Source organism: Rhincodon typus, chromosome 2, assembly GCF_021869965.1.
Source record: "Rhincodon typus isolate 14 chromosome 2, sRhiTyp1.1, whole genome shotgun sequence".
NCBI lineage: Eukaryota > Metazoa > Chordata > Chondrichthyes > Orectolobiformes > Rhincodontidae > Rhincodon > Rhincodon typus.
The window spans coordinates 35,123,842-35,144,175 of NC_063333.1; the positions used below are offsets into that span (position 1 = coordinate 35,123,842).

The 20,334-nt window shown below is 41.6% G+C and overlaps 1 protein-coding gene across 1 annotated transcript in view; it reads right to left on the reverse strand.

The window, feature by feature from the left end:
- Positions 1 to 20,334, reverse strand: part of acbd5a (acyl-CoA binding domain containing 5a) — a 51,282-nt gene that overhangs the window by 24,442 nt on the left and 6,506 nt on the right. The window contains exons 2-3 of the mRNA XM_048613204.1: positions 18,195 to 18,267; positions 712 to 829 (exon numbers count right to left, since the gene is read on the reverse strand). Of these exons, the coding sequence (XP_048469161.1) occupies positions 712 to 829; positions 18,195 to 18,267 (191 nt within the window). The remainder of the gene's footprint in view (positions 1 to 711; positions 830 to 18,194; positions 18,268 to 20,334) is intronic.

Consider the following 20,334-nt stretch of genomic DNA (forward strand, 5'->3'; position numbering starts at 1 on the left):
ACATTGGTTGAGTGAATAAAAACAGCAAAACAATTTTTTTTGGGTTTAAAAATAATTCAATTTAGAACAACTGGTTTCTGTTTTGTGCAAAATGCCTTTAATCTTAATGTCATTTACTGAAGATTGCTACTGCAGCAAAAATAAACAAATGCAAAATTTTCAATTGCTCTGTTTCAAATTCAAACTCAACTAGTTAACCATGACATGACTACAGCACCCAAGGATCAACTCTGGACTAAATGATAACTAAAAAATAGTACAATTTCTTTTTTTTTTTCAGAATAAAAATTGAACCTTGTTCATCCCTCAATGGTCCTCTCAGATATGTCTGTGCCTTATTGATGATGCGTATGGATTATTTATTTGAAATTATCCAAGTTTCAGAAAGTGCTTTCAATAATAAAGGCAGAAGTAACAAGTATTCTACCATTCAAATTAAGCAATGTTTAAGGAAAATGCATTTGGAATAATCCTTACCTTCAAGTGATTTAATCACTTTCTCCAATCGGCCTGCACAGTCAACGCAGGATGCAGAAAGTAGAACATCAGAACACATTATTTAAATGTGTTTGAAACAAATGACAATGTAATGTTCCTTTTACAGCAGAATATACACTATTTTCATGTAGTGTTATGGTAAACATAAACAAAGAGTTCAAACAATTAATTAAAATTATTGGAAACGTTATACGACTTTCTAAACAATCTAACCTGACGAAATTGCATAAGGCGATATTGGTTGTTTTTTGTCATCAACAAGTTCATAGAATGGTCCAAGAACACGAAGTAGCTCCTCCACCTCCTCAGTCATTGGCATGGATTCAAGGATCTATAATGTGAAAAACAGATAATTCATAATGCTGCTATTCAGCAACTGTGAAGTCTATTCCATGCCCAAGAAAGAACACTGAATTAGAGATGGAAAATTCCATTCACATGCAAGTATGACATCTGGAATTGCAAGAAAATAACCTTAATTGTGTTCCACCATTGCAACATATCAACATGTCTTCTATGTAGGCCCTTTAAAACAACATGGTTGAATCAAGCATGTGAAACGGGAGGAAATGGCAAGCAACAAAGCAAAAAGCAATTTACAAGCACAGTTCATATACTTGACTCATAGCTGCACAATGCTAGAAATAATCACAAGTTCAATTTCTGTAATTCCCACATATTACAAGTGTCAAAAAAGGAAATTAACTTTAGTAAGCTTAGACAGGGTAGACACGGAAAGATTGTTTTCCCTTGTGGGAGAGTCTAGGTCCAGAGGGCATAATATCAGAATAAACGACCCTTCATTTAAGTCAGAGGTGACGGGGAATTTCTTCTCTCAGAGCACGGTCAATCTGTGGAATTCTTCACTGCAGAGGGTTGTTGAGGTTAGGTCATGACATATTTTCAAGGCTGAGGTAAACAGATTTTTAATCAGGAAGGGAATCAAGGGTTATGGGGAAAAGGCAAGAAAGTAGAATTGAGTGTTTTCAGATCAGCCATGATCTCATTGAATAGTATGACAGACTCAATGGGCTGATTAGCCCATTCTGCTCCTATGTCTCATAATCTTACATAAATCGTAAAAAGTTGAGACTTTGGCACTAATCCCTGTAGCAAACCACTTGTTACATCTTCCCAACCAGAAAATGACTGATCTAATCTTACTCCAAATCCTAGATAACAAGGGTCTAGGCCCGAAACGTCAGCTTTCCTGCTCCTCTGATACTGCTTGGCCTGCTGTGTTCATCCAGCTCTACACCTTGTTATCTCAGATTCTCCAGCATCTGCAGTTCCTACTATCTCTTACTCCAAATCCTGTTTGGCTAGTCAATCTTTGAACCCACTACACCGGGAGCTTTTATTTTTTGCAATAATCTTTTATCTGGTGTCTTCTGAAAAGGCCTTCTGAAAATTGAAGGACAATAAATCCACTAGTTCCCCTTTATACTACAGTACAGATTACTTCTCAAAAAACTCCAATAGATTGATTAAACATAATTCCCATTCACAAAACCATGCTGACTCTGTCCAATTACCAAGGAATTCTTTAAGTGTCCTGCTATAACATTCAACAATAGTTAACTTTTTGAACAAGTATATTTGCTATTTTCCAACCTAATGGATCCTTCCTCAAATCTAGGAAAAGCTTTAAAACCCTAGGATGAAGTCCATTAGGATCCAGGGACTTATCAACTTGTAGTTCTAATAGTTTGCACAGTATTACTTCTCTAGTCAGGCAAAGCGAGAGTGTACTTGTAATGTTACTGGACAAGTAATCCAAATTCCCAGGCAAACATTCTGAGGTCATAGAGTTGAATCATGCCATGATTTGAATTCAATAAAAATCTGGGATAAAAAGCTAGCTTAATGATGACACAGAAATATAGAAAGTAGGGGCATGCCCTTTGAACCTGATCCACTATTCACTAACATCATGGATGGTCATCCAACTCAGTACTCGGTTCCTGCTTTCTCCCCATGAACTATGTCTAACCCCTTCTTGAAAACAATCAATGTTTTATCCTCAACTACTTTCTGTAGCAGAGGCTTGCCATTTTGTGGGTGAAGAAATTTCTCATCTCAGTCCTAAATAACCTACCCCATATCCTTAGACTGTTATCCCTACCTCTGGATTCCCAATCATCAGGAACATCCCTCCTCGTTTAGTATGTCGAGTCCTGTTAGAATTTTATGATTTCTATGAGATCACCCCTCATTCTTCTAAATTCCAGTGAATATATTCCTAATTGATCCAGTCTCTCTTCACACATCATGACCATGTAACCCTTGTCAATTGGCATAAAAATCCATCTGGTTCACTTATGCTGTTTAGGAAATTTGCCATCCTTACCTGTTCTAGTCTACATAGAAGCACCGAACCACAGCATTGTAAGTAACTCTGGAATGACCTCTGGGCATTTAAGGATGGGTAATAAATGCTGGCGTAGCCAGTTAACACTCATGTCATGACCAATTTTTTAAAAAATCTGCAGCAATTTGTTTGCAGTTTTCCCACCTATTTCTTGAGTTTACAGCTATTTCTTGGATGTCAATTTTAGCCTGTATAGTATAATTAATACACTTGTTCAATTCAAGTGCCATATCCTTATTTGCATTATTAGTTCCTCAAACTCACTTTCTATAGGATCAGCATTCACTTATTAACTCCTTTTTGAGAAAAGGAGCAATAGAAGCTCCTACAATCGATATTAATATTTCCAGCTGGCTTTCTCTAATTTTCCCTTCTTATCAATCTTTACATAATTCCTTTATTTTTGTATGATGTCCAAATCGTCTAGCTTGTGACCCATCATCATACAGTTTTTTTTTTTTAAAAAGTTTGATGCAGTATTTAAGTAATCATAGACAGTAGTTCCTCCCTTTGGAATTTTGCTTTCTTTGTATAAATCTAGGCTGTGCATGTTGAAATATCCCCTTAAGTGTTTGCCACTGCATCACGATTGACATATTCCCTAACCTAGTTCGTCAGTTTGCTTTCATATCCTCATAACTGTTGCTCTTTAAAGTTCATAATAAAGAGTCTTGGAACCATTCTTCTCTCGCTCAAAATGAATGTAAATTTCAATCATGTTATGGTCACTGTTACCTAGGGTTGCCTTCATTACGAGGTCATTAATTAATCTCATCCTGTTCCAAAATACCAGGACTAGTATAGCCTGCTCTCTGCTTAGTTTCTCAGAACTACATGCTTGGGAACCATTTTAAAAACATTTTAATGAACTCATCATCTACGCTACTTTGACCATCTGATTGTTTCAGTTTGCACATAGATTAAAATTGCCCACAGTTGTTCCGTTTTTCCGACAAACTCCCATTATTTCTTCCTTTATACTCCATCCTACTGTAGTCACTGTTAGGATGCCTGTGTACCTGGTTTCCTGAATTTAAGTAATCCCTCTCTGTTGTGGTAAGACCATAATTATTTAACAGAGATACCCCTCTACCTTTTCTTCACTTCTTGGCCTCCCAAATGTCATGCACCCTTCAACATTCAGATTCCAATCTGTGTTAGCAGAGACCTGGATGCAGGTTGACTACCAGATCATATTTATTTGTATTTCTATTTGCACTAATCACAAGTTGATTAATGGTCATTCATTGATTTACTATTTGTGCTTTGCAATATTGATAACTTACATTTATATAACACCTTTCACTTGGCCTGATGTCCCATTGAGCTCTGTTGTAACATTACCAAATAAAATTGGACATTAAATCACTTTTGGAGATATGACTGCAGATGATCAAGAACACAGTCAATAAGATCAACAGGAAGTGAGAGAGATGCGCAGAGGTTGAGGAAAGACATTCCAGAGCTTAAAAGGGTGCATTAAATGGCACAATCTACAGTAACATGTATCTGATTACTGAACTTAAAAAAAAAAATCAGGTGCATCAAGAAGATTCTAAGAATAATACTGAATAAGTGATACATCAAAAGTTTAAATAAAATGGTATGGGCATTTTAATTTGTTTCTATTGGGGAACAAAAATCTGCAGGGAAATTTCATTACATTTTAATTATAAAGTGAATATGCAGCAGTTATTTTTATTAAACCTCAAGAGAAGTGGGTTAAAAATGGACTACTATATCTTGATTTTTAAATGGAAATTTAATGTTTACATTCAGATTCACTGATGAGGCAATATTTGTTTCTATAAATAAACTGCTGTTGCTGTTTTAATTCTCAAACCAGAACAGGTGCCAACTAACTCAATAACCAAATTACATGTAGTACACAATTTGTACTAGAGAATTAAAATATAGCATTGCCTTCAGATTTTTTAAATTCTGGAACTGCAGGTAGGCCAAGTTCTGAACCCAGCTGTATGATGAGACAACTCTGTTAAAATACTAATTACCTGTACAGGCTTTCCCCTGACATCATCATTTTTATGGGGTGCTAATGGAATTGTCACAATGTGGTAAGCCAGAGCCCCAGGTTAATGCTTTAGTCATATGAACCAAATCCTACCATGGCAGGTGGTGAAATCTGAATTCAATAAAATCTGGAAGTAGAAACTTCTCTAACTGCAATCATGTAACCATCGCCAATAACACTAATACCACTTGGTTCACTAATGTAATTTAGGGAAGGAAATCTATGTGACTCCAGACCCACAGCAATATGGTGACTCTTAACCGGCCTCTAAAATGGTCAGTTCAAGGGAGTGGTGATTGGAACCAGGTGGACTTCATTGACTATGAAGTTTTTGATCGGGGTTGTTAACCTGGGCCAATCAGGAAAGCCCTGGCTGACCAATATAAACAGGAGATGGAGTGTTTTATTTCCCCCTCCAACTCTATCTTAATTTGATCCTGACCCACCCCTTCACCTTTTCGTTCACATAGGCATTGCCCTACAGGGGCTCTGCTTGATACTGATGCTTTGGTCACATAGGTGATTTTCCTGGTGGTGGTATGTTAATAAAGTCATTTGCACACCTGGTATTTTTTTAGGGGAAAAAAAAGAAAAAGCATATAACCAGGGGATTAGAATCACCCCAGTTGAGGACTGACTCTAAGCTGACTGGCCACAGCCAATATACTCTGCACTAGTAAATAAAGAGTGACTTGGTGACGGGACCAGCCTCTGTGCAGTTATTTCTCCAACAAACCACAGCCCTCTTCTTGGGAGTCCTCCATGTCCCACTGTATGGAGGAGTATACTGTACTATTATTTGTGAGTTACCATTAGACAACTAAAGCAAAGAAAAATGGATGCATCCTGTTTCTCTGAGAGTAAAGTTTCTTCACTTTTGTCCAAAAATCCTATTGAAGGCATTTATTAAAAGGTTGTTGGCATAGTCTGTTGCATAAGGTAATGGTTAGGAAACAGTTGATTTTGGAGACTGCACTGAGCTCCAAAATTCTGATGATTGTCTACAGTTTTGGGTGGAGAATCAGGAGTTTAGCTCCTAAATCTTCATATTCCTTCCTTGCAACTCCTGTGAATTCTACCAGTTCTGACCTTCCTCACATTCCATCCAACTCTTTTATTTAAGTCTTCAATGTCCAACATTATCCCTTGAGCCCTAGGTCTACATCTTAGCCAAGCCAGCCATCATGATGTACTGTCCCCTCATAAATATCAGGGTTCTGGTGACTATCAAAGATCCCAGCTCCCAAAATAACCATGATCCCCAAAGCATTGTTATCTCCCACTCCTACATGTTGAATTGACCCTTCTCATAATTATTGTCTCCTTTGCTTCCACCATGCTGCCTTCAATTGCCGCTATTAACTTTCCCAATTTCCCTAGCACAACAGTGGTTGCTGATAAATCAATTTGACTTTCAGTGGACAAATCCCCAGAGCTGACTATTACCTGATACTTTGACTGACTTTGAAGTACAGCCCCAACTGATGACTAAACAGATCGCTGGCTGTCCAGTATTGAAGTGGTAAGCTGTACAATAAGTGAATTAGAGATGTGCCACAATGATATGGTGATGCTAGTGGGCGTCTGATGCAATCTCGGCAGATGAAGGATACAGGCAGTTGCTAGCCATGGAGAATGCTCTGAGATATTAGGGTCAACTGGCCAAGATGGAAGCCTGGAGGTGAAAAAAAAACAAGAGATGGAGTGCTTTATATCCCCCTCCAACTCTATTTTAATTTGATCCCTAACCTCCCCTTCATCTTTTCATTCGCAAAGGTATTCACCCCAGGGGACTCTGCTTGCAACTGGTTCTTTGGTCACATGGGTGTTTTTTCCTGGTGGTGGACTATCAGTAACGTTATTTATAAAAAAACCAGGAAGTTTAGAATCTCCTCAGTTCAGATGACTGCCTCTGAGCTGGCTGCTACTGTGTACAAGTAAATAAAGGCTGACTTGATGATGGGATACCAGCCTCTGTACAGTTTTTCCAGTGGCAAGGGGAGAAAACAGTACGTACCTGAAGAACATTTGCTTGCACCAGTCATTTTGGAGTTGGGGTAAGCATTTCTGGCATTATGCCTTTATTTTGGAAGCTTGACTTGTTTGATCCTGCTGTCAAAGACTGGGTGCAGTATGTAGAAACAACGAAATATTTTTTCTGGGCAAATGACATTGGTTTTCATCTGCCCTAAAGAGTAATCCTTCTGACTGCTTGCAAACCTGCAGCATTTTTGGCTTAACTTTCCCAGAGGCACCAGACACTGAAATCTTCCAAGAGTTGACACAGTTGGTTAAGGAATATTATGACCCCGAATCCCCAGACGCTTTCAGTTTTATTCGGCTGTTAGAGAACCGAGAAAATCCATATCAGGATTTTTGACGGGGTTTAAGATGACTGGCAGAAGCATGTGATTTTGGGTCAACCCTGAATGAGATGCTGAAAGACCATTTGGTATGTGGGATTAATGACGTAACTATACAGAAATGCCTACCAGCTGAAGCCCAACTGCACTTCAAACAGGCACTGCAACTGGCTTTGTCATTTGTAAATGTGGCAAGTGGAGCACGGGAACTCCAGGGCATCCCAATGGAAGTCGACCCCCTCACCTCTCCAACTGAGCTTGGGGAACACTACTCGCAGAACCTCACACAGGACATATCCTGAGCAGAGGGATCCTAGATCAGCTCACAGCAGAACTCCACAACAAAGCTGAGCCTCGGCCAACTGGCTAAAACGTTATTCAGAATCTGGGCGGGCAAGCCATTGTAGTTGCTGCCAGTATGCAGATTTGAGACAGCAAAGGAGTCCTATTGCGTCTGACTAAGAAAACTCGTAGGCCCGTACCCAGAAGAATGCACACCCTGGAAAGTCCCCCAACATGTGGGTTGGTACAATTACATTGCTTAGTGACATCCACATCAGGACGGATTAAAATTAACGTTTGGTTAATGGTCACCCAGTTCCCATGGAGGTCGACATGATTCCCTCAGGTCTCCAACACTTACGTCTGCACAAGATCTCAGCCAGACCGAGAACATAATCTGCAGTGGTTCCCCAGTGTAAGTGTACAACTTTGGTTCTGGTCACCTATGAGAAACAGTTGAGGCTGCTACCACTGACAGTGGTAGAAGGCTTAGGCCCAAGCCTATTGGGGTAGAATTGGTTGAGAAAGATTCCCCTATATTGGCTCAACATTTTTCAATTAGAAAGTAGCTGCCTCAGTGAAGTCCTAGTGAAATACTCAGGAGATTTTCAGGAAGGTGTTAGGCCTATCAAAGGGGCCAACGGCATGTTCATGCTGACCAGGAAGCAATTCCGAGATTTTGCAGGGCCTGCCCAGTGCCATTTGCCTTGCGGGCACAAGTAGAGGTGGAAATCTAGGAGGGTGGAAAGCGAAGGAATTATCAAACAAATGCAGTTTGCAGGACAGGCAGCATCAGTTGTACCGATTGTGAAGCCTGATGGCTCAGTTCACCTTTGTGGGGATTTTAAGCAAATGGTAAACCAACTCTTGCAGCTGGATAAATACCCAGCCCCTCACATAGAGAAACTGTACGCTAAGTTGGCAGGGAGGGGCGTGGGTGTCCTTTACGAAGCTGGACATGAACCACACCGACCTGCAATTGCGACTGAACGAGGAGTCCCAGAAGTATGCTACAATTAATACCCTTAAGAGTTTGTACTAATACACAAGACTGCCAATTAGGGTATCATCAACCTGTGCCCTTTGCTAGCAGACTATGGAGAACATTTTACAAGGGTTATCCTAGGTCGCCATTTATCTGGAAGACACAGAACTTGGGAGAACTTGGACATAGTGCTTAAAATGTTTCTCCCAGTTGGGCGTGGGCCTTAAAAGGGAAAAAAGCATGTTCCAGGCGCCCTAGGTAACCTACTTAGGTTAGAGTCAACAAAACCCTGTTACATCCGTTGGAGGATAAAGTGAGGTTGATCAGAGGAGCCCCAGTTCCCACGTCTGTACCGGAGCCTAGGTCTTTCCTTGGGTTAGTGAATTATTACAGAAATTCATACGTAACCTGGCTTTCATCTTGGCATCCTTGCACCTGCTATTGAAAAAGGGTCAGCTGTGAAAATGGTCCACAGCCGAGAAGTAGCCTTCAGGGAAGTGAAAAAGCAGCTATTGGGTATTTAAGGCATTGGCCCACTACGATCTGAAGCAAGAGGTTGTTCTGACATGCAATGCCTCACTGTATGGCATCAGGGTACTGTTACCTCAACAGTGGCCCAACGGAGGGGAACTCCCGATAGCATATACTTGCTGGACATTGGCTGATGCCTAACACAAATATGCCTAGATAGTGAAGGAAGGTTTGGCAGTTATCATTTGCATGGGGAAGTACCACTTGTCCCTTTATAGAGGGAAATTTGTCATAGTTACAGATTACAAACCCCTGCCAGGACTACTGAAGGAAGCCGATAGCTTCCAGTAGAATTCAGATTTGGGCCCTTATTCTCAGCGCATACAAGTTAGAACACCATCCAGGAAGCCAAATGGCTAAGGCAGATGCCTCAAACTGCCTCCCACTGGCAGAAACCCCACCGGTGGTGCGTCCCCTGGAACAGTCTGCTTTGGTTTTAAACTTCCTGGACACCCTTCCGGTCACCGCTGACAACATCCAACTGTGGACACAAAACATCCTGTCCTAGCAAAACTAAAACAGCTAGTGAGGTGATGGGGGAAACAGAAGGGCCATCGCTACCAGGACTGAAACCTTTCCAGACCAGGTGAGACCACATCACGGTACAGGATGGCATATTACTATGGGGAGCAAGAGTGATGGTCCTGAGTAAAGGTCGCCGCCAGGTACTGGTTGAACTCCACCAGGGTCATCCAGGGGCTTCCAAGATGAAGATGCTAGCAAGAAGCTATGTCTGATGGCTGGGTTGGATGCTGACATATCTGTGTTGGTGGGACAGTGTCCAAAGTGCCAACAAGGATTAAAAATTTCCACCAGCAGCACCCCTACTTTTGTGGCAACTGCCAGGTAAACCCTGGACTCGGTTCCACGTCGACTGTGCTGGTCGTCAATGGGCTCAATGTTCCTAATCATTGTGGACACCCAATCAAAGTGGTTGGACGTGCATAAAGTTCATTTGGCAAACTCAGGGAAGTATTGGTCATGGACAATGGGATGTCATTTATCAGCAGGGAATTTGAATATTTCCTAAAGTCAAATGGCATTTGGCACAAAAGGACAGCTCTATACCATCCATTGTCCAATGGTCCAGCGGAAACAGCGGTCCAAACATTGAAGGCAGGCTTAAAGGAGCCACCTACAGAGTCATTGATACAAAACTGTCCTGGTTCCTGTTTGATTATAGGAGACCCCCACACGCAACAGCAGGGACAGCTCCAACAGAATTGCTGATGGGGAAAAGACTGCACCAGGTTAAACCTAACCTTGGTTGGTGGGTGGTAATGGCAGCAGGAATGCCAATGCTGGCCACATACCTCCTCTAAGTGAGAGCCCACAATTTAATTCAGGGAACGAAATTGGATGCCACAACCATGGAAAAGGCCCTGTACGGTGAGGTTGACAGTTTCCATGACTGACAAAGTTTCTTCAGAAGGGTCCCGGCCCGAAATTCAACTTTCCTGCTCCTCTGATGCTGCCTGGCCTGCTGTGTTCCTCCAGCTCTACACTGTGTTATCTCTGGATTTTAATTGATTCCATTTTTCTCATGTTGAATTGGATATATGAAGATTCTGCATGTCTTTCAATACTACATTCAAGCAACTTGCCCGTCCTTGAAGGTTGACAAAACAAAACTCATATCAACCCACACCTAGTCAACAAAATATTCTACCTGCCATGCATATTGCAGGAGAGACTCTGCAATATGTTGAGCACTTGCAAGACCTTGGACAGCTGCCCCTCCCAAAAGGCCAACACTGACAAGGTAAACCAACACATCAGCTGTGATAGCTCAGTTTTTTACAGACAACAGCATCCAGTGTTTGGCAACAAAGACCTCTACATAGTTCTAATATATAAATCAGCGCCACAACCATACTCCTATACTGCATTGCTGACCAGGACTGTGCATCAATGGCACAGAGCAGCACTCGAAAAATTCCATCAGCAATGCATCCATTTCATTACTTGAATTCAACAGGAGGACCTCCAAACAAACCTCAGTGCCTTTCCGAAGCCAAGACTGCAAATATTTAAGCAAAGGCCCTGCAAAATGAACTATGACGGACTGGACACTGGAACTGGATAGTCAAAAAAAAACACTTCCTCTGTCAGGTTCTGTTTTATTAACTCTTAATATTTCAAAGAAGAAGAAAGAGTCAAAGATTCTCTGAAGCTCTCCTTGAAGCGCAACAGCATCAATGTTAACAGAATTACTGGCAAAACGGAGTGCATCTGACAGCATCTGTGGGAATGATGCAGAGTTAACATTTCAAATCCGGTGACTGTTCATTAGAACTGAAGAGTTTCTGTTTTTGTTTCCGATTTCCAGCATCCATTTTATTTTAGCATCAACATTAATGCTTGGGATGCGATCGTTACTGATTGTTTAAAATGGCAACAACCTGTTCATTAAACTGCAAGACCAAACATCTGAGTGATGAGGTAACTCAGCAGTACAGATGGAAAGAAAATGATGCCAATGCTGCACTCTGGATCCCATGAACTTGTAATATGCCCTGGTGCATGTAACCAAAGATCTGTGGGTCAGGAATCAGCCTGTTCAGTGACATTAAGATCCATGGCAGAAACTCGAAACTTTGAGTACACATTATTTTTCATCAGCCATCTCTGATGCTCAGAAAGAATAAAAAAATCTGTCTGCAACAAGTAACCACTGAAGTTCCATGGCTCTGTCCAAGGGCCCTTATTATCCTGTGAAGAATGCTGAAAACATGAAACAGGTTGGCAGTGGTCGTGAAAACAAAAAAATACTGGAAATCACAGCAGGTCAGGCAGTATCCGTTGAGAGACAGCAAGCTAATGTTTCAAGTCTAGATGATTCTTCATCAGAGCTGAAGAATAGTCATCTAGACTCAAAACGTTTGCTTGCTCCCTCTCTACGGACGCTACCTGATCCACAGTGATCACCAACATTTTTGTTATCAGGACAGATTCCAGCATCCGCAGTAATTTGCTCCTATCTGGCTGTGGTAGTATCATGTTTGCTAATACAAAAACTCTGAAGGCAGCTAAGGAGTAGAAAGGAACTTGTCTATCTTGATAGGACCAATTAAAATGACAGGTGAATTTTGATTGGGATAAACATATGCTCAGAGGAACTAGTACAACTGTGTTTCATGAAATTCAATGTTAATGGTGAAAGGACTGTTGACAGAGAGGAAAGTGGTCTTTGGTTACAGAAGGATGTAAACAGATGGATGTATCAGTGGCATTTGGAATGTAACACTAAGTCTGAGACGATGCACTTTGAAAGAAGAAAGATGACAAGAGAATAATCTGAATGGCAGGACATTAGGAAGCTCAGAGGAACAGGGGGATCTTAGGATACTTGTCCACAGGTCCTGGAAGGCGGTAGGACAGGTTAATAGGATAGTTAAAAAAACCCATATGGGATACTTGGAGATAACAAGGTGTAGACCTGGATGAACACAGCAGTCCAAGCAGCATCATAGGAGCAGGAAGGCTGACGTTTCAGGCCTAGACCCTTCATCAGAAATGGGGGAGGGGAAGGGGGTTCTGAAATAAATAGGGAGAGAGGGGGAGGCGGATAGAAGATGGATAGAGAAGAAGCTAGGTGGAGAGGAAATAGACAGGTCGAAGAGGCGGGGATGGAGCCAGTAAAGGTGAGTGTAGGTGGGGAGGTAGGGAGGAGATAGGTCAGTCCAGGGAGGACGGACAGGTCAAGGGGGCGGGATGAGGTTAGTAGGTAGGAAATGGGGGTGTGGCTTGAGATGGGAGGAGGGGATAGGTGGGAGGAAGAACAGGTTAGGGAGGCGGGGACAAGCTGGACTGGTTTTGGGATGCGGTAGTGGGAGGGGAGATTTTGAAGCTTGTGAAATCCACATTGATACCATTGGGCTGCAGGGTTCCCAAGCAGAATATGAGTTGCTGTTCCTGCAACAGTTGGGTGGCATCGTTGTGGCACTGCAGGAGGCCCAAGATGGACATGTCGTCTGAGGAATGGGAGGGGGAGTTGAAATGGTTCGCGACTGGGAGGTGCAGTTGTTTATTGCGAACCGAGCATAGGTGTTCTGCAAAGCAGTTCCCAAGCCTCCGCTTGGTTTCCCCGATGTAGAGGAGGCCACAACGGGTACAGCGGATGCAGTTTACCACATTAGCAGATGTGCAGGTGAACATCTGCTTGATGTGGAAAGTCTTCTTGGGGCCTGGGAGGGGGGTGAGGGAGGTGGTGTGGGGGCAGATGTAGCACTTCCTGCGGTTGCAGGGAAAAGTGCCGGGTGTGGTGGGGCTGGAGGGGAGTGTGGAGCGGACAAGGGAGTCACGGAGAGAGCGGTCCCTCCGGAAAGCAAATAAGGGTGGGGAGGGAAAAAAGGTCTTTGGGGGTGGGGTCAGATTGCAGATGGCGGAAGTGTCGGAGGATGATGCGTTGGATCCGGAGGTTGGTGGGGTGGTACGTGAGGACGAGGGGGATTCTTTTTTGGTTGTTATTGCGGGGACGGGGTGTGAGGGATGAGTTGCGGGAAATGCGGGAGACACGGTCGAGGGCATTCTCGAGCACTGAGGGGGGAAGTTGCCGTCCTTGAAAAACGAGGACATCTGAGATGTACGGAAGTGGAATGCCTCATCCTGGGAGAGATGCGGCGGAGGCGAGGGAATTGGGAATAGGGGATGGCATTTTTGCAGGAAGGTGGGTGGGAGGAGGAGTATTCTAGGTAGCTGTGGGAGTCGGTGGGCTTGAAATGGATATCAGTTTCTCGGTGGTTGCCCGAGATGGAGACAGAGAGATCCAGGAAGGTGAGACAGGTGTTGGAGATGGTCCAGGTGAACTTAAGGTTGGGGTGGAAGGTGTTGGTGAAGTGGATGAACTGTTCAAGCTCCTTGTGGGAGCATGAGGCGGCGCCGATACAGTCATCAAGGTAACGGAGGAAGAGGTGGGGTTTAGGGCCAGTGCAGGTACGGAAGAGGGATTGTTCCATGTAACCTACAAAGAGGCAGGCATAGCTTGCCTTTGTGGCGTAAAGCATAAGAGCAGGGAGGCTATGCTGGAGGTGTACAGAACTTTGGTTAGGCCACAATAGAAGCACTGTTTGCAGTACTGGTCAGCAAAATTCAGGAAACATGTAACTGAAACAGTGGATGCAGAAAAGATTCAAGGATGTTGCGTGGGATGGTACAGTTAGCTGTGAAGTGAGGCCGGATAAGCTCAGGTTGTTTTCTTTACAGCAGAGAAGGCTGACAGGAGACCTGTTTGACTGGGGGGGCATGGATAAGGTCAATAGGAAACAGCTGTTCCCTAGTTGATGGATAAATAATAAGGGGTCCAAGTTTTAGGGTAAAAGGTAGGAGAGATAAGGGGAATGTAGAAAATCTTTTCACCCAGAGAGTGGTGGGAATCTGGAATGCACTGCCTCGGAGGATAGTTGAGACAGGAAACATTGAAGGGTCTAGGCCTGAAACGTCAGCCTTTCTGCTCCTATGATGCTGCTTGGCCTGCTGTGTTCATCCAGCCCTGCACCTTGTTGTCTCGGATTCTCCAGCATCTGCAGTTCCTACTATCTCTGATTCAACTTTTAAGAAGTACTTGGATGACCACTTAGTGTCAAAATATTCAAGGCTTTGGACCGAGTGCTGGAAAGTGGGACTAATGTAGATTCAGTAGTTTTCTGTCAGTGCAGACATTGACAGGCCAAAGGGCTATACTGTACAATTCTATGATTTCTTTCAGACAGAAGGGCCCCAAGCTCTGGAATTCCTTCCTAAACTTCTCTGCCTCTGCGCCTCTGATCTACCTTGAAACCCTTCTTAAATTCTCTTTGACCAAAACTTTTAGTGAGCCCTCTTACTATAGCCTTCACTAGCTCAATATCAATCTTGCCTAATTATATTTCTATCAAGTACCTTGGATATTTTTTTAAAAGAATAATGGTACAATTAAACTGCAATTTATTTATTCAAAGCACAGAAACAAAAAAAAAGAAAAAATTCAAAAATGACTTTAGACAGCTTCTTGATTTTAAGCTATTGGACATAAACAAGATTCTTTTTAGCAACAGAAATCAATTTTATTTCAGGTGCAAATTTGAGCAAGCAATGAAATTGCTCTTTGGTAAATGTCCACATTCTGTTTCAGTTGCAGTACTGATTCAACATTAGGTATGATCTTCAAAATACAAGATGCTGCATTCCCAATATGTTTATACGGTTCAAACACAGAGTTAAAAGAAGAACTCAACACTTCCAAACAAAAGGCCAGGAACTGGTGCAGAAAGCCAGGCAAAAGTTATGCCAAGTGAAAAGAGTGAAAACAGAATGGTATACGATTTTGGCAAGAACAGGTGAGGATGATTATTTCTTCATTTTAATTAGAAACAAATTCATTGTGACCAATACATACTCCAAGGTCATACAAGGATTCAAAGACTAATCATTCCAGCATATGACTTTTAAATTTTAAGCTATGCTTTGACATTCTATGCGGCATAAAACAAGGAGTAAACATTAATATCCTTGCTGTATTTTGTCTTAAAGTTGTAAAATGTTATTTAATTTGGTAATCTGTTCTTTATTTTCCTTTCAGAATTGTGAAAACTTCTTGAGCTCAACCTTTGTCTCTGGTTAGTTAGTATTACCCAATTTCAAAGATTAACAAAGTGTAATAGCAGCAGCAATTTAGTATCTGGAAGCAAAATCTGTAATTATGATATTTCTGGTACAGTATCACCTTTATATGCTTAGCAGTATGAAAATCAGAAAATAGGCACAGACAGAGCACTATGTTTCGAGCTCAAACATTACATACACACTCCTTTCCACCATGCCAACTTTCTTCAGTCAGTACTTTCCAAATCAGATGAAAATAAAGGCAGCACAGGAAGCTATTAGGACTTTTTATTCATTCAAATATAATGGCCAAATTCCGACTGCTAATACTGTGCTAACAAACAAAATCTCATATGAAGAATTTTAAAATACAAAGACAGAGAATAACAAGAAAACAAAACATCGCAAAAAACTTTAAAATGGAGTGCAACAGGGCATTATGAGGAGGTAATGGTCTGACGGTATTATTGCTAGACAATTAATTCAGGATCCCAGCTAATATTCCAGGGACCTTGGTTCGAATCTTGCCACAGTTTAATGCGAAGTTTGAATTCTAAGGCCCTCATGTGCACAGCAGTAGTGTCCGCAACCCCGGACCTGGAGGGTCAGGTTCAAGTCCCACCTGTTGCCCCCCTCCACCAATGTTTTGCAACATTTGGACAACAACTACTTAACTATCTGAGCAGTTGCAAGTGATGCCAGAAATTGTTCAACGAACATCCCACTTTTGACTTATGAAGCGATCGAAAATGGTTGAGCTATGGACCCTGTCCTGAGGAAGTATAAAGATGTCCAGGAGCCAAGATTACCGACCTCGAACAACCACAAACATTTTACTTGGTGCTGGGCATGAATTCACAGCACCTTCCTCCTAATTTAGGGCTCCTTGATACCACTATCAGTCAAATGCAGATTTGAGATTAAGGATAATCACTCTCACCTCACTTCTGGAATTCAGTTCTTCTGTTCATTTTTGAAACAAGGCTGTAATGATGTCAAAAATCAGAGTGGCCCTGGCAGAATCCAAGCTCAGCGCCACTTATATTTCAGCAAATACTGCTTGACAGCACTGTTGATAAACCCTTCTATTATTTTACTGATCATCAGCAGTATACTGATGGACAAGTAATTGGCTAGATTGAAGCTGGGCATGTTTCCACATTGTTGAGTAGGTTGTAGTGTCACAGCTGTACTGGAATAGCTTGGATAGGGGCACAGCAAGTTCTGGAGCATGTGACTTCAGTACTACTACTGGAATGGTGTCAAGGCCCATAGCCTTTGCAGTATCTAGCATCTTCAGCCATTCATGTCCTATAGAGTGCGTCAAACTCACTGAGGATTGGCATGCTGGGGATATCTGTAGGAGTCTGAGATGGATCATCTACTTGACACTTCTGGCTGAAGACTGTTGTCAATGATTCAGCCTTATCCTTTGTACGGATAAGTTGAGCTCCCCCATCATTGAACACAGAGCTATTTGTGGAGTTTCCTCCTCCAGTGAGGTTTACAATTGTCCATCACAATTCACGACTGGAAATGGCAGGACTGCAGAGCTTGGATCAGATCCACTGGTTGGGGGAACTAGTTAACTCTGTACCACTTGCTGCTTCATACAAGTAGTCATGTTTTGTAGTTTCAGCAGGTGGACTACTCAATTTTAGGTATGCCCAATGCTGCTCCTGGCAAGCCATCCTGCTCTCTTCATTGAATCAGATTTGAATTCCTGGTTTAATGGTAATGGTAGTGTGGGGGGATGTGCCAGGCAATGAGGTTGCAGGTTGTGTTGGAGTATCATTCTGCTGCTGTTGATGGCCCACAGCATCTCATGGACAAATGCAATTGCGACAGACCGATCTGTGAGGATGAGGTCAAGTATGTTTTTCCCTGTTGTTGACTCATTCCTCACCTGAGCATCTCTAGTCTAGCTTTCCTAAAACAAGTTTGGAATTTCTGAGTTTCTCTCCTCTACTCTAAACAAAACTGGCAATTTATGTGTTCCTCTCCCTTTGGTGTCTGTATATCCAGCTCCAGCTCCCTCTTCCCTGCCCACTTGTGTAGCTACCTCGCTCCCATCCATCCAGTTCTCTCCCAGTCTTTCTCTCTCCTGTCCCTCTGTCTGGGTCCTTCCTTCCCAATATTGTCTGTCCATCCTTCTGGCTCTCCCTCTTTCCCTTTTGGCCTTCCAGCTCTTGGTTTTTAAACTTATATTCCATCTAGTAATTTACTCCATTTAATTGTAGTTTGCCTCATGTCTCTAGCACTTCATATTCCCTGAAGATCAATGTAAGATCAATATATGAACTCACACCACAATGGAATCCATGAAAGTACCTAAAACTCATTAGTTTCTTTATTTGTTCACATCTTGCTTCTGTCACCTTAAAAATTAAAAGCAGCTTTCACAATTATAACAATTATTTTCTTGGGATAACAGACATATTCTAGGATACATGAACATTTGCATGGATCCCTCAAAGTGCATAAATCACAAATGTAATTAGTTACAACTATAAGCTAAGCTTCAAAAATCTGTGTCACAACTTATCCTACCTTTTTCATTTCCTCAACATAGGCAATCATAGCTTCCTCTTTCGACATGTCTCCCAGGGAATTCCAAGCATCCCTATAACAAACACAGAAAGGCATTTCTTTTAAATGACTTCTGACAAAACGCAAACCAATTTTCAAACTCCAATCACACTAAACCACACCTAGCAAATTTCAAAGTTAAATCTTCAAAGCCCAGAGGAAAGGATTCATTGTGATAAACATCAAGCAAATTAAATTTAAAGGAAGTGCCCAACTTGACAAATGAAATTTTCTGCTCTTTCCCCTTCCTCCAACTTTGGCTTTCAATGACACAGATATCTTTATATCAGAGGCAGTTTAGAGAAACTGTATATGAAGTTGACTCCTGGAATCAAGAAGTTATCTTATGAGGAAAGACTGAACAAGTTGGGCCTATCACCTTTACAGTGTAATCGAATGACAGATAATCATATTAGAAGTGGTAATATTCTGAAGGCCTTGCCAGGGAAGACACTGAGAAGGTTTTATTTCTCATGAGGGAATCTGCGACTACAATGCAAATTTTCAGGATGAGGTGTCACTATTTCAGAGATTAGAACGAATTTATTTTCTCAGAGGGTGATAAATCTTTCGAATTCTTTATTCAGAGAGCTATGGAAGCTGAGTCACTGAATATATTCAAGGCCAACTCCAGTCTATTTCTGATCTACGGACTGAATGGCTACAGAGCACAGGCAGAAAAGTGGAGTTAAGGTCAAGATTGGATCAGCACAGTCTTCTTGAATAATGGAGCAGGCTCGAGGACCAAATAGCCTAGTCCTTCTGTTTTTATTCTATCCAACAAAAAAGAAAGGCCAAATGAATTTATATTCCTAATTATCCAATAATTGAACCATCATCTATAACAAAACATATTTGTTCATTTAGGTGTAAGACTTCGCCATTGCCCAACTAAATACAATAATTTTCAGAGTTCTTATTTGATCTAAACAAACATAAGCTTTGTCTTATAACACAATTAATATGGAGCAACATTAAAGATCTCAAAGATCTGCGATACTGGTACATGAAGCAAAAATAAAAATAAAAATAAAAGACACAAACTGTGCAGTTGCAACATGGAGGAAGAGGAACCTGGTGGTCCAACAGGCTTTTACCATCTGTGATGTGAACCTTATGCAGCTTCTCTACTGCGTGAATCAAGCAAGGAGGAAAAATTGATAAAGAGTCACCTTACATCCATGTAGCTTTTCTCAAATTCAGGATATCCAAAAACTACTTAATGGCCAATGAAGCAGTTTAGGTACAGTCAATACTCCAGATAATTCTGTGCACAAGGTCACACAAACAAGAGATACATGACCAGATAAATCTAGCTTAGTAATGTTGGGTAAGAAATAAGCATTGTCAAGGGCATCCGGTCAATGCCTTCGTCAGTATTGTACATTGCCATGGGATCTTTCATTCCGAATGAAACAGCACAGCCCAGTCAAAAAACAGGCCTCTTACCAATGCAGCACTTCTCAGAACTCCTTGAGAAAAGGAACAACCTGGATTATGTACTCAAATCACCAGACTGGAATTAAAACAAACTGCCTTCTGCCTTAAGAGACAAGAGTGCACACCTTCAAGCCAAAGATGATCCAGTCTATAATTCTCTTGCACTATAAGGTGTGGTCAAGAGAATTAATTAGCAAATCTTAGTGATGAAGTACTTTGACAACACTTGCAAAAATGCAAGTAAATCTTTTTCTTTCATTGTTGTGAAGATAGGCAAAAGCCAAAGATTGTTTACCACTTTCAATGCATTTCAGAGAGGAAACATATAATCACCATTTAGCATCTTTCCATAAAATAGCATAACTATGACTGAACAGGAAAATAACTGCAAGACTTTAAAGTTACCATAGGCATACAATGTTTTTCTGAAATTGAACAAAAATAATCCAAAATCTTAAAACATTCAAGCTATTTATAGTTTATAGTGATTAATTTTGAAAAGTTACTATTCTACTGGTATTGACCAGTTTCTGAAACTGCAATTTCCCCTTTCTCATAAAAACCAAAAGAACTGCGTATGCTGTAAATCAGGAACAAAAACAAAGTTGCTGGAAAAGTTCAGCAAGTCTGGCAGCATCTGTGGAGGAGAAAACAGAGTTAA